Source organism: Dendrobium catenatum, unplaced genomic scaffold, assembly GCF_001605985.2.
Source record: "Dendrobium catenatum unplaced genomic scaffold, ASM160598v2 fragScaff_scaffold_1483, whole genome shotgun sequence".
Classification (NCBI taxonomy): domain Eukaryota; kingdom Viridiplantae; phylum Streptophyta; class Magnoliopsida; order Asparagales; family Orchidaceae; genus Dendrobium; species Dendrobium catenatum.
The window spans coordinates 2,073,151-2,087,062 of NW_021319945.1; the positions used below are offsets into that span (position 1 = coordinate 2,073,151).

Genomic DNA, 13,912 nt, shown 5'->3' on the forward strand with positions numbered 1-13,912 from the left:
ATAATGGTCATGATTGCTAATGATGGATGTCAGACCGTCGAGCAATGCAATAGACTTCCTAAAATCTCTTAGCCCCCAAACCTCTCCAATATAGAAAGTGATGCCTTCTTTATTGTTTTTTTATACATTCATTCTGATAAATTTGATCGAAATTTAAAATATTCTATCAAACGACTCAAATTAATCTTCTTGATCATTGGTCATTTAATAATCTCAGAATTGAATGACTTTGGCTCATCGGATAGGTATGGTCGATCCACCCAATTTGACTATGTGCATGCAATACTCTTATTATATTTAAAGTTCTCGATTCGCGTTCATTTAGAGTTGGAACTGATCACTTGTAGCATCGTTAGAATTATTTGGTTAAAATATAAATTTGTTGAAATTAGAATTCGGATGTTGTTAAATTTAATTCCTAAAAAATTTAATGTAAAATAATGCATATATGCTCAAAGTAAATTTTTTTTTCTCAAAAAAAAAAAAAAAATAAAAATTAATTTTTTTTCTCAAAAAAAAAAAAAAAAAATCGTGAATTCTCTGATGGCGGGCGTTCAAGCGCTCACCTAACTTCAAAAAACAAATTCCCATAGAATTTCCTGCCAATTTCCCCAAAAAAAGAATTTCCTGCCAAAGCGCCCACAAAAATGTGGCTAGATTTGCGCTCCTTTATCAAGAATGCATGAATTTCTCATGGTTCAATGAACAAGCATTCAATTTGAATTACGGTTGAAAGTAAAAGAAAAGGGAAATTTGGCTTTGTATGGTCCATAGTATGACTATTTGAAGAAATATTATTGATACGTCATCATGAAATTATCTTGATCGGGCACGAATCTCGAGGCAAAACCCAACCCGAAAACTTCAAAAATTAAATCTGGGAGCACCCAAACTCCGATTTCAGTAAGCTTATAGTCAAACTGAGCGTCTCGGAAATACGAACCCAACGACACCAAATTCAACTCAATCCGAGTCCAAGTGAGCCCAAATCAAGCACCCGAAGTGCTGTTGGAAAGCTCGTATCAAAATCTGAGTTACCAAACGGTCTCCAATTTTAACGAGCTTATAGTCAAATCGAGCGGCTCGACGAGACAAATCCAACGAACCCAAGATCGCAGAATTCTGACATCACTAAGACATTCAAATGTCCAACGAATGGTGTACGATCGAAGGATTCAATATCAGTCGTCCATTCAACCACTCCCTATTTACAAGCGATGCCACTCCAGAAAATCTATAAATAGACCCCTCATTTCTCTTGAGGGTGGACTCAAGTAAGAAGAAGAAGAAGAGAAGAAGAAGAGAAGGGGAAGGAGAATCAACTCCTCCTCGACCATCGCTAGAGTTCTTCTCGCCGCCCGAACACGCCGGGATTCTACGTGATATTCGGGAGAACACCGAAATTCTGCCCAACTTCCACGTGATGCTGAAATTCTTCCCAATTAACGACAGAGTTCCCTTCTGACGCCGAAACTCTGCCAAAATGATGCTGGAGTTCTCCTCGTCCACCAACAGATGTCGGACTTCTACCCGACTCTTCGCCAAGTTTCTACCCGACACCGGACTTCTACCAGTTATCGGACTTTCGCTGGACGTTTATTCGAAGATGGATGAGGACGCAATAATTTTTCCAAGATTGCAGAATTCTGACATCACTAAGACATGCAAATGTCCAACGAATGGTGTACGATCGAGGGATTCAATATCAGCCGTCAAATTCAACCACTCCCTATTTACAAGCCATGACACTCCAGAAAATCTATAAATAGACCCCTCATTTCTCTTGAGGGTGGACTCAAGTAAGAAGAAGAGTTAAGAAGAGAAGAAGAAGAGAAGGGGAAGGAGAATCAACTCCTCCTCGACCACCGCTAGAGTTCTTCTCGCCGCCCGAACACGCCGGGATTCTACGTGATATTCGAGAGAACACCGAAATTCTGCCCAACTTCCACGTGATGTTGAAATTCTTCCCAATTAACGACAGAGTTCCCTCCTGACGCCGAAACTCCTCCAAAATGATGCTGGAGTTCTCCTCGTACACCAACAGATGTCGGACTTCTACCCGACTCTTCACCAAGTTTCTACCCGACACCGGACTTCTACCAGTTATCGGACTTTCGCTGGACGTTTATTCGAAGATGGATTTCTTACCATTGTTAGACTTCTCCCTGACGCCGTCCTTCCAACCTTCATCGTCAGACACAGTCCTTTCAACCTCTGTCGCCAGACGACTACGGTTCTTCTGATTTACGTCGCCCGCCGACTACAGTCCTTCCGACCTCCGACGCCAGCCGACTACAATCCTTCCAACAAAGCAAATATGTCAATAGTGACTCTTTGTATTCCCAACACGTAATGTACTTCATATAATGTACATCAAACACATCCCTTCCTCAAGGAAGGGCCTCATTTGTAATCAACTACAATACTAGTAGATTCATTCAAACTGGGCTAGGCCCCGTGATTTTTTCCCCTTTTTAGGGGTTTTCCACGTATTTAAAAATCTTGGTAGACCCTCTCTCTCTCTTATCTGATTGCGTGCCGGATTTTCGTACAACGCTAAGACGATAAATTTTAAATTTCTCTACCGCCGCGAATATTCCTGGACGCAACAATTATTATTATTATTATTTGGAGAGTTATATCAAGAAGTTTGTTTAGATAAAATTATTTTTATTGAATACTCAAACTACTTGTTGAAATCTATTTTGAAAAAAATTGGCATTCGTCGAGTATTCTACTGGCAAGCTCTCGAATGTGAATACTTCTTCTCTCACGCCACTGGCAAATTATTGGGTCAGGTGACCGGAGCCAAAAGATAAGTTCGGACAGCCAATAAAAATTTGCCGCGTCATCTTGCGCTTTAGTTTCGCTTTTTGACTTGCGCTTTAGTTGCGCTTTGGTTGCGCTTTAGTTGCGCTTTGGTTGCGCTTTTGTGTCATTTTTTTTTAATAAACAACAATCTATTAATAAAGAAAACCCAACGGTTACAATATAAGAAAGAAGGAAAAAAAAAAAGAGAAAATTACAATTAAAAAAGTGGGCTCAGTTAGCGGTCGAGGCTTCCAGCGTCACAGCTGAAACCACGCTAGGACCGTCCAATAAGGTGGAGAACGCGACCAACTACGAACCAGCCCGAAAAAAGCCACACCAAAGGTTGCCACCAACGAAGCAGCAGGGGCGCGAGCCCCAACCATATCATTGCCCAAATCCCAAAAAACCAGCATATCGCTCAACATAAAAGTATAGAAAACTTGAAATAAGAGTAAGGGACAAGCAATAGAACACGAAAACACTATCGCCTACACCGGCCTCTTCCACGAAATCTTCCCCGAGAGCCAACATTGAAAGTGGGTCTAGCACGAACAAGAGTGAAATCATTACCAGGGTCCGAACCCCCACAGAAATCCGGAGAAGCCAGACCACCATCTGAAAATTCGGATTTAGGTTCAACTTCCGAAGAGCTATCCAACCAATTAATATGGTTCCTAATATCCAAACCAGAACTATCACCAAAGGTAGTGCGCATATTACGCGTATCGACCAAACTAACAGGGACATCAATTAAATTATTGACAACCGGAATGCATTCATGTATCTCAGCCTCAGCCAGAATAGGAACCTCAACAAGAATTTCCGCGGTGTTAACCGGCAAAATCACATTACTAGTAGACGGTAAACTAGGTGGAAAAAATGGTAAAGCATTTTGTGATAAGCCGTTTGTAACAACCTCAGTTATAACACTGCATTGTTCAAGCCTTCCAACTCCCTCCCTAGCATCCATCGTACCAGACACAGACCCAATTAACGCATCCTGTGCTGAAACCGTAACAGGGTCAACAATAGTAGGAGTAGTATCAACACATAAGGGGACATCAGACGAAACCAACTCAACAGTTTTAGTCTGACATTCATCCACAACCTGATCCGTCAAAGATAGAGAAGCCTTCCCAACAACAGGGGTTGCAGACGGCAAATCAACAACAGGGAGAACCACAACATTCGCATTCTCACAATCCAAAACAATATGAGACGTAACATTTTCAGCATTGAGAACGTCTAGATTAACGTTAGGGGGGATGGGAGAGATCTCGTTAACAGGCTTAACCGGATGGCAATTTCCTAGTGAATGGTCAATGCACTTACAGCTGGCACAGAATTGAGGGAATTCATCAAAAACTACCTCTTGAATGTAACCTAACGATTCCGAACCTAACCAAACATGCTTAGGGTAGGATTTTGTAATATCAAGCTCTACTAAAATACGAGTAATGGATGGACGGGAACCTACAGCGGTAGCTTCATCGATTTTCAGGGGCTTACCAAACAAACCGCCAAGACCAGAAAGAATCCTGGGAGAGAAGAAATGCGGTCGAAGTCGAGGAAACGAGATCAAGACCGGGATATAACCGGCGACTCAACACCAATATCTAAACTAGGCGACCATTTAGTAAGTTTCATTAAACAATTGAAAACAAGATAGGAGCGATGACAAAAAACCCTGTAGTAGTCTAGATCATTGACCAGTTTGATCAGGATGTGAGAAGGATCCAAAACCGTCATAGAAACTTCTCCATTCAGCTTCAAATTAAAAAAAAAAAATTCCAAATAGAATCGAGAGGGGGGACGTTTGGAAGTAAAAAAAAAAACCGACTAACGAAAATCGGAAGGGGGAAGCAAGCTCTTTGATTTCCTCATCGGAAACCCATAAGGACGGCAAAACACGATAACTAGAAGTCCTCAAATCCGAAAAGGAAGAAGAAGAGCCAGCAAGTGCTTCAAGAAAAGACTTAGGGTGAGAAAATCCACTAAAAAGATCGGGATCCTTCAATTTATCCGGCGCCATACACCGCCGGCTAAAAAGAAAATCAATCCAAGCTAAACGCCTCCAAAACCAAGAAACAGAAGAAGAATAAGAAACTTCCCTGAAATTTGAAGAGCAACGAAGCCAGAACACCCTGCCGAAGCAGCAAACCCTAACAAAGACAAAGGACCACGTTGACTTTTCTGTGTCATTGTTCCATCATATTTGATAGCTCGTGGAGACTATGCTATGAAATGTGAAGGGTAAAAATGCAAAATGAATTATTGCTTTAGAGTACTAGATGGTATAAATAGTTTATTCACAGGGTGCTAATTGTCAAGTAATGCCTGAAAGTGTAGGTGTTTCTCAGGAATTCCACTTACTTTAAATAATCCGCATTTTTTCTCTTATAAAATAAATTTTCTTATTTTTCAGAAAACCCCTTTAAATAATCAGTGTCACTATTTTCTAATTATTAAATGCTAAATTTAGTAATGTTGCGTCCTGAAATATTCAGAATGGTAGAGACATAAAGTTTTGCATTCTAATTTTGTACTAAAATTCAGCACATAAATATATAAAAGAGTAAGGTGCATGATGCATAGAAGGCACCAAAAATTTTATGTGAAGATCCCTTAAAAGGAAAAAAAAATCACAGGGGCATTAGACAATTGAAATGATTCCACTAATATTGGTGGTTGGTTACAAATGATGCCTATCCTTGGAGGAATATGTTGACTCAATTTAACAAATATATAATGTATATAACACAGTACATAATCAGATACTGGCATGATGGCATGACTATTACTCTTAAGAGAGTGTTGGCATTTTTATTTGATTGGTAGGATCGTAGTTGGTGGGCAATAATAATCGGAATGACAATAGTCAGCGGGCGACAATGATTGGAAGGATTGCAGTCGATGGGCGACGATGATCGGAGTAAGGCTCATTAGTGGCATCCATATGGAGGTTCGACGATGATGGTAGGATAGAGGTTCAACAGCGGCAGCCTAGTGGCGCAACTCGACAACGGTTGTGCCGAGGTGAAGTTTCAACCTCAGAGATCTTCTCGTCTTCCTTTTCCTCCTCCCCCTTTCATGAAGAATGTGGTCTATTAATAATTTTTTGGATATGATATAGCTAGAAAATATGGAGAAAATCGAGAGCATGTTAGAGTGGTCTATCCGAGAGCTCATAGTGATCTCCTTAATCATGAAACATTTATTAAACATTTAGATGACCTAGAGATGTCAGAATTGAGTGATCTTAGGCTTGTTGGATTCATCTCGTCAAGCCGCTCGATTCAACTATAAGCATGTCATATTCAGATATCATTTGATAGTTCAATTAATGCTCTGAAGCTTTCAAATAGACATTGGACCTTTGATTTGGATTCAATTGGGCTCGAATTGGACCAAATTTGATGTCGTTGGGTTTGTCTCCTTGAGATGTTCAATTTGACTATAAACTTAATGAAATTGGAAATCAAAAGGTCCTAATTTTAATTTTTTGAAGTCTCAATCTTATATATTGCATCGAGATTCGTGTCCAATCAAGATGAATTTTTTGTAATATATCAATTGCTGTCTATTTTCAGACATTGAAGCTTGCAGAGTCCGAAAATATATAATTGTATATTTCTGAGCTGCTTGTGATTGAAAATTATAATTATAAGGCACGACCACCTCATTGACGTCAACGCGGACCTCCACTCAAGATTGTAAACCAAGTAAAATATCATTAATTATAATATTTCTTGAATCGGATGCACTGACATAAGTAATAATTTTTATCCAAAATTCTCTAAACTCATTTTAAAATTAGTTATAGGATATTTATTATGCATTGAATGTGTTAAAATTATTTTTTCATCATATATAAAATTGAAGTTTTATTTCTAAACAAAATTAATGATTTCCTCAATAAGAAAAAGGTCATTTTAAATAAATTAATTTTCTTAACAAAACTTCAAGAGGTTTATTACTTAAAAATCCTATTATTTACATTACTTGGAAATAGCATGAAGAGAAAGCTTAGGAAAAAATTTTATTGTTTGTGCTGTATACATGTGAATAGTTCCAAGCTATTCATGAACTAATAATGTAATAGTTTCAGGAATATATTTTGTGCCTTTTAAAATGTGAAAATTCTTTAAAAATATGAAAAATTTTAGAAACACTTTACCTAAAAAGAAGCGTTTTTTTATTTTTCAAAATTTCGAAAAATCCTTAATAAATTATGAAAATTTTTAGGACTAATTTTTCATAAAGAGGAGTTCTTTTTTTATTTTTATTCCCAAAAATCTTTAAAAATTTATGAAAATTTTTCTAAAAACTTCATATTCTCTCTTCTTCGTTCTTATAAATACCTCTCTAGGAAATAGAAAAAAGTGCACTCTCTTATGCCAAATCAAGTCTTCCTTTGGTTTTGCAGCTCGGAGATTGTCATTGGTGAAGCAGTCCAAAAATTTTGAAAATAAAACATGGAAGATATTGTGAAGGCTAGCAATCGTTGGGAAATATTGAATCTATCAAATGCTGAAGCAACCAATGCATCCAAAGTTACTTTATATGTTCCCCATCAAAGAGATGATAAGAGAAAACCGTTTAAAGCAATTGAGTACGTGATGTCCATGTTATTTATGAAGCCTTGGCGGTGATTCATAGGAAGTTTCATCTTCCAAATGAATTCACCCTTTAAAGGCATATCCAATCGAAAATTACAGTGAAACCAAAAAATGCTATGATTCATCTTTAATGGAACGCCATTTTGCCCCGTAAACCGTCGTTCTCTTCATTCGCGCCTTTTTCCCAAAGTTCGGTAGAGATAAAAGAATGGCAAAGCAAACAGTGCAACGTCAATATTGACGTCGCACTGTTCATCCGCGATCAAATGGCGTGAAAAATGACGGCCGGTTGGAGCAAAGCAAGAACGGCAAAGTGTTTGCCGTTCCATTGGAGTTGCCCTAAGAGTTCAGATTTCAGTTTTCTTGATTTTTGTACTATTTTTAATAAGTTGGAGCATGACCTATTTATCATTTGGTTAGTTATCATGACATTTTTTTTTTTTTTTTTTTTTTGAGAAAAATGATAGTTTTCAAATCCAACCAAAGACCTGATTTTGAGAAACTTTCTTTCCACTCTACTTTTCAAATCTTAATCATAATTTTTTTTAAAATATTGTTTTTTTTTTGCGTCTTAAAAATAGTTTGAACAAGAAAACCACTACAGAAAATGACTAATTTCCGGCAGAGGTTATTTTGACATTTTCTTGCAGAATTTTTAAAAGGATATCGACAAATTTCCATTAGAAAATACATTTCTACCGAAAAATTTTCCGCGGTAAAACACATAAGGGCATCTCTAATGGAACGACAAACAATCGTTTGCCGTTCTACTGTTGCTCCAATCGAGCGACAATTTTGACACTATTTCATCGCAAATGAACAGATCGACGTCAATATTGACATCGTACCGTTCACCAGCCATTTGTTTTTTTTTTTTTAATTCGAAAAATAATTATCAATTTTAAAGATTCAAGTTTAAAAAATTTTAATTACTAATTAAGAAATAATAAATTAGAAGGATCTTATTTTTGTAGAAATCTAAATATTTTTTACATAATTAATTAATTTAAGATACAACATTAAAATAAAAATAAAGATAAAATTTGATAAATAAAATTTATGATTAAAAATATATGAAATGAAGTATGAAAAAGAATATACTAGGAATATATATATATATTTTTTTTATTAGAAAATGGAATTTGTTTGAAAACAAGTTACTATATTTTAGCGTATTACTGCATTTTAGGGTGAAAAATGAGGTTTTAGGTTGGAGATGCCCTAAGAATTAATCACTAGCGAGAAAAAATTCACTCGAAAAAGAAATATGTCAAAATTTCCGCTGGAAATCCTTTTCATAATTAAAAAAACCACCAAAACAAGTTTTTCCTTTGCTGAGCGATCGTACTTCTTCTCCGCCTCGTTTTTTCGCATCCTGTTGCGGATAAGCGATGGAAGCTCGCCGATAACCCTCTCCGCCTTCTACAGCGATGAAGTTACGCAGCGGTGGGATCTCGTTATCGCACCTTTTTCCCGCACTTCATCGCCGAATAAATCTGGAATTTAAGGCAAAACAGATACGAAACAAGCTAAATCCTACATCCAAACAGCCTCCTAGGGTTATAATGGGCATACCTGCTGGTGCTCCAGCGAGGGATGTCTGAAGCCCTTCTCTTTCCGTTCATTGTCTATAATGTCCGGAGCCCTCGTTTGTCTTCCCCAAATCTACGTACCTAAATTCAAGAATCCGTCGACGATATAGAACCGAGGAAGTCGTGACGTTAACTTCGAGAATTTCCGGATTTCCACCAGTCGACTTACGCGGTTTGCTTCATTCTCGCCATCTTGGAGGAGGAAGATTAGGACAAATTCTAGGAACGAGAAGAGTATTTGAAGCTGTTTTGAGAACGGTGAGGGTAAGCGATGGGTGAATCTTTGAATCGTTGGATTAGATGTAAATGAATGGTTTAATTTAATTAGTTGAATATTTATAAATATTATTGATATCAAATTATATATAAATTATGAAATATGTATGACTACCTATAAGTGCATGAAATATGTTAATAGTATTTTAAAAATCAATTAGAGCATAAGAAAATTTATTATTCATTTTTTAAAAATCATATTCATTTTTAAAAAAAATTAATATTTACTTAGTATGAATAGTTTCCATTAGCATTTCCAATAGGTAAATGAGGATAATCGTTGTTTCGCCGATCAAAGCTCTAGTGGTTAATGAGGATAATGGCTGTCATATGGTTAATGAGGTGAATGTGGATATTAATAATGTCGTTTTAATTGATGGGGGTGTTGACGTATCAATTGCTGATTTGCCTTTGATTTCTTGTAGCAACAAAGAGGATCTTAAAGTGGGCGTCATTCCTGAGTATCTCAATATGGGCGCCACCCCTAGTTTTATTGTTGGTGGTAACGAGGATGATGGTTATGAATCTACTCCTTTGAGGCCTGAGGCTACTTGCCCTGCAGGTAGTTTGGCTTCAAATTTACTTGATGTGAATGTTGAGTTGGATTACGAGAATTTACCTATTAATGATAATGTTGTTGTAGATGATGAAATAAATGTTGATTTGAATGCCCCTGCCCCTCTCATTGATATTCCTATTTCTCTTATTGCTAATGATGATTTGCTAGCTCATTTAGCTGTCAACTTGAAGGAGAGTGTGGTGATTCAAGGTGATTGGCTTGATGAATGTGATTCAGCCTCTGATTGAGATACTGAGGAAAAGATGGATGTGCCATTAATGCATTTAAGGGAATTGATGAATTAAATGTGATTCAAATAGCCGAGGAGAATTTCTTTAAAAAAGTTAGTAAACGCAAGTGGAGGAAATCCAAAAAATTTTGGGTTTTCTTTTTTCCTTTGCGAGTTCGCATTTGGCTTGGCCTGCTGGTTGTGCTCTCAAGTGCTTTGAGAATTGGTTGGTTGTTGCTCCTTGTAGGGTCTTGTTTTGTTTGTTTGGGATTTGCTGGTTTCCTTTTATTAAGGTGGTTGATGGTATGTCCGTTGGTGACCATTGGTATTTTTATGGTGCCCTTCTGGCTGCTTGTTGCAGAATGATTTTGTTTGTTTGCACTCTTGCAGGTGCTTCTTCCTAATATTTTTTTATATGTGTGGTTGTTTTGCTCGTCTTTATGTGGATTTGCTGCTGCTACCCTCTTCTATTGCCCGTTTTTTACCATGAAAGAGAACAGCAGCGGCAGGAAGAAGAAGACGGAAGCAGTAAAGAGGGAAATTAATGTTATTAACCTGTACACGGGTTACAGTAGCTTTAAATATAAAAACAGAGGATAAAACCGTAAATACATTTATGTGCTAATAGGTACAACAATCAATCTGTCATATATGCCCCTACTGATCACTTAATGTTCGTTCCTAGCTTCATGAAAGTAGATTTGTCCCTGGAAATGTAATTATAGCATGAGATGAATGATAATAATATAGCAACACATCCAACAGTAAAATAAAAGAAGGGAAGACTAATTGTTGCATTAGAATTATAGTTTTTGATAGTATACTGAGGATTGGAATGCTATCACTTAAGATATGAATCATTTAATTGATAATTGCAAGAAATGGCCATCTGTTGTACTAGAATCATAACTCTTTGTTTTTTTTTTTCCCCAAAATTTTACACCCTAAGGATTTAATAAATCTAAATTTACAAGATTCACTAAATCCTAATTTAAATCCTACAAGAGTACATTTTTTAGATATCTTGAATCTATTATTCTGAGTGATCGTAAACTAGATGGGGATATTATTAGCAGAATTCACGTTGAATGGTTGAAGTGGAATGCATCGGGCTTGTTGTGCGATAGAAAAGTCCCCCTCAAACTTAAGGGAAAATTCTATAAGATGGTGGTGAGAACTGCAATGCTTTATGATGCTGAATGTTGGCCATTAAAAGAGAAGCATAATGAGGAAATGAGGATGCTCAAGTGGATGAGTGACTTTACCCTTAGAGATAGGATATGAAATGAGCATAATATACGTGAAAAGGTTGGAGTAGCTCCAATGAAAGATAATATTAGAGAGAGTTACCTTAGATTGTTTGATCACATTAAACAAAAGCCTTCCGATGACCCTGTTAGGAAAATTGAGGTATTAGATTTGACTTATGTTAAAAAAGGTAGAGGTAGACCTAAAAAGACTTGGTTAGAAAATATTAGAAATGATCTTTCTTTATTAGATTTAAATGAGAATTTGACTTTTAACAGGACACAATGATGAAAAAGGATTCATGTAGCTGACCCCACACTTAGTTGGACAAAGACTTGATGTTGTTGTTGTTGCTACTTGTTGCCAAGTAGCCCCCAAAAAACCAAACAATTTCCATTCCTTTCAGACCTTACAAAAACAAAAATGCCTCAAAATAATCATTATCTTCTACCTCACTTTCTATACTGCTAAAATCTCCAATTTTCCTGGCAACCATAGCTAACATATCAGCCATGTCAACATTTCTTAAGTGTCTCCCATCCCCAGACATGAACACTTGAACTCCATCACCAACTTGTATAGAGCTGCATCCAGGCTTTTTCTTCAAAAACCTGTTTCTCATTAATCTCCTCATATTCCCCACATCTTCCCACATTTTCTCTCCAGCATACATGTTTGATAGAAGCACATAGTTTCCTAAGTCATCTGGTTCCAGCTTCGCCAACTCCTCCATCGCCATTGCTGCTACTTCTACATTTCCATGACTTGCACAGGCACTGAGCAGAGAACCCCAGATAGGTGCATCCGGTGAAATCGGCATGTTATCGACGAACTCCACAGCAGAAGAGATGAATCCCGATCGACTCAGAAGATCGACGATACAACCATAATGCTCGACTCCAGGTTCAATTCCATAAATCTCTTTCATCGAACTGAAATACTGAAGCCCTTGTTGCACCAACCCAGTATGAGCGCATCCAGTTAATAGCCCAAGAAAAGTCACACCATTTGGCCTTACTCTTCTCTCGTCCTCCATTTGTACAAACAGTTTCACAGCTTCTTCTCCTCTCCCATTCATCGAAAGACCCAAAATCATAGTGCTCCAGGAAATAACATCTTTTTCAGGAGTTTTTTTGAAAATCTGTAGAGCTTGCTCAATGCTCCCACACCTACAGTGCATTTCAATCAAAGCATTGCAAACAAAAGTTTTCTGGAGAAATCCATGTTTTTCTGAATAGAGCTGAATCCATTTTCCAAGCTCGATATCACACGCGGCCAGAACGGAGACAATGCTCACTTCATCAGGCTCGAAACCTTCCATTTGCATACAGCGAAAAATTGCAATTGCTTCAGAATAACGACCAGCCATTGAGTGAGAGGAGATGATTATAGTCCAGGAGACTAAGGTTCTATTCGGCATGGAATTGAAGATATCAATGGCTTTCTTCATCTGCCCTAACCTCGCATGACTGCTGATCAGTATGTTCCAGGCAACCGGGTCTTTAAGGGACAATTCGTCGAACACCTTCTGCGCGTTAATCAAATCATCTACCTTGGCGTACATCTCTATAAGAGAATTGTTGACAAAAGGATTAGAGCTCAGACCGGAAGTGATTGTTCGGAGATGAATCTGCTTCCCAAGTTGATGATGAACAAGCCCTGCGCAAGCTTTGAGGACGAAAGGATAAGTAAATCTATCGCCTGATTTTGAGCGGCTTAGGATTCGCTTGTAGAGATCGATAGCTTCGATGAAACGGAGGCTTTGGGTGCAAGCTTTGATCATGGCGTTGTAAAGGAATATATTGGGATCGAGAACTTGGTTGAAGACTTGACGAGCACAATCGATTCTGCCATTGACGTTGCAGATGTTGATGATTTGGGTTGAAAGGAAGCTGCTTTGGGAGAGGAAAGAGACCAGGATTTGAGCGTGGATCTTCTTTAGTTCTTGGAGACTGGTGCATTTTCTTAATTGGAGAAAGATTTGGTCCTCAATTTCTCTGACTAACCAGGTGGAATTTCCTCTCATCGAACAAGCGGCGCTGCCGGCAGCGGTGCTGGTGGATAGCCGGATCGGCGTCTGCTCGTGGAAGCCAGCACCATCCAGTGGCTGTTGAGGGGCAAATTATTGCATCAGGTCACCGAACAGAGAGCATCCGAACTTCTGTCTATAATAAAGCGCAGGTCACTGTAGCAGCTAATAATTTGCCCTGTTGAGGATGCCTTGTGCAACAATATAGAATCATAACTGTTTGTAATATATTGGTGATTGATGAGCTAGGGCTCAAGATATGACTCCTTGATTGGATAATTGTAAGAAAAATATTGATTATATAATGTGCTAGAATTATAATTTTTTGTACTATATTATATACTAGTATGCTAGTGTTTAAGGCATTTAGTTCAACAAAAAGTTGAGTATATAGCTCTATTTGTACTTCCATTTATTTTGGGTGTTTTTATAAATGTTTCTTTTCTACTATTTGATATTGCTTATATGTTATGTTCTTGTTATGGACTTTATTGATTAAATAAAATATTAGTTACTTCTTTAGTTTATTTCTAACTACTTATAATTATA

General features: G+C 37.6%; 1 protein-coding gene and 1 long non-coding RNA gene across 2 annotated transcripts; both read right to left on the reverse strand.

Annotated features, from left to right (window-relative positions):
- Positions 1–8,706: 8,706 nt before the first annotated feature.
- LOC114581047 lies at positions 8,707–9,298 on the reverse strand. Its single transcript, XR_003702854.1, has 2 exons — positions 9,006–9,298; positions 8,707–8,926 (listed from the first exon to the last, which is right to left on the reverse strand). It is a non-coding gene; the product is annotated as an uncharacterized LOC114581047 (long non-coding RNA).
- Positions 9,299–11,426: 2,128 nt separating this feature from the next.
- On the reverse strand, positions 11,427–13,455 carry LOC110115413 (pentatricopeptide repeat-containing protein At2g20540-like). Its single transcript, XM_020848628.2, has one exon. It carries the CDS (start codon positions 13,358–13,360, stop codon positions 11,744–11,746), a length of 1,617 nt encoding a protein of 538 aa, XP_020704287.2. The 5' UTR covers positions 13,361–13,455; the 3' UTR covers positions 11,427–11,743.
- Between the last annotated feature and the right edge of the window lie 457 nt (positions 13,456–13,912).

Excerpts from the sequence above, each read along its gene's own strand:
- LOC110115413 (XM_020848628.2), bottom strand. The coding sequence starts at position 13,360 with ATGAGAGGAAATTCCACCTGGTTAGTCAGAGAAATTGAGGACCAAATC.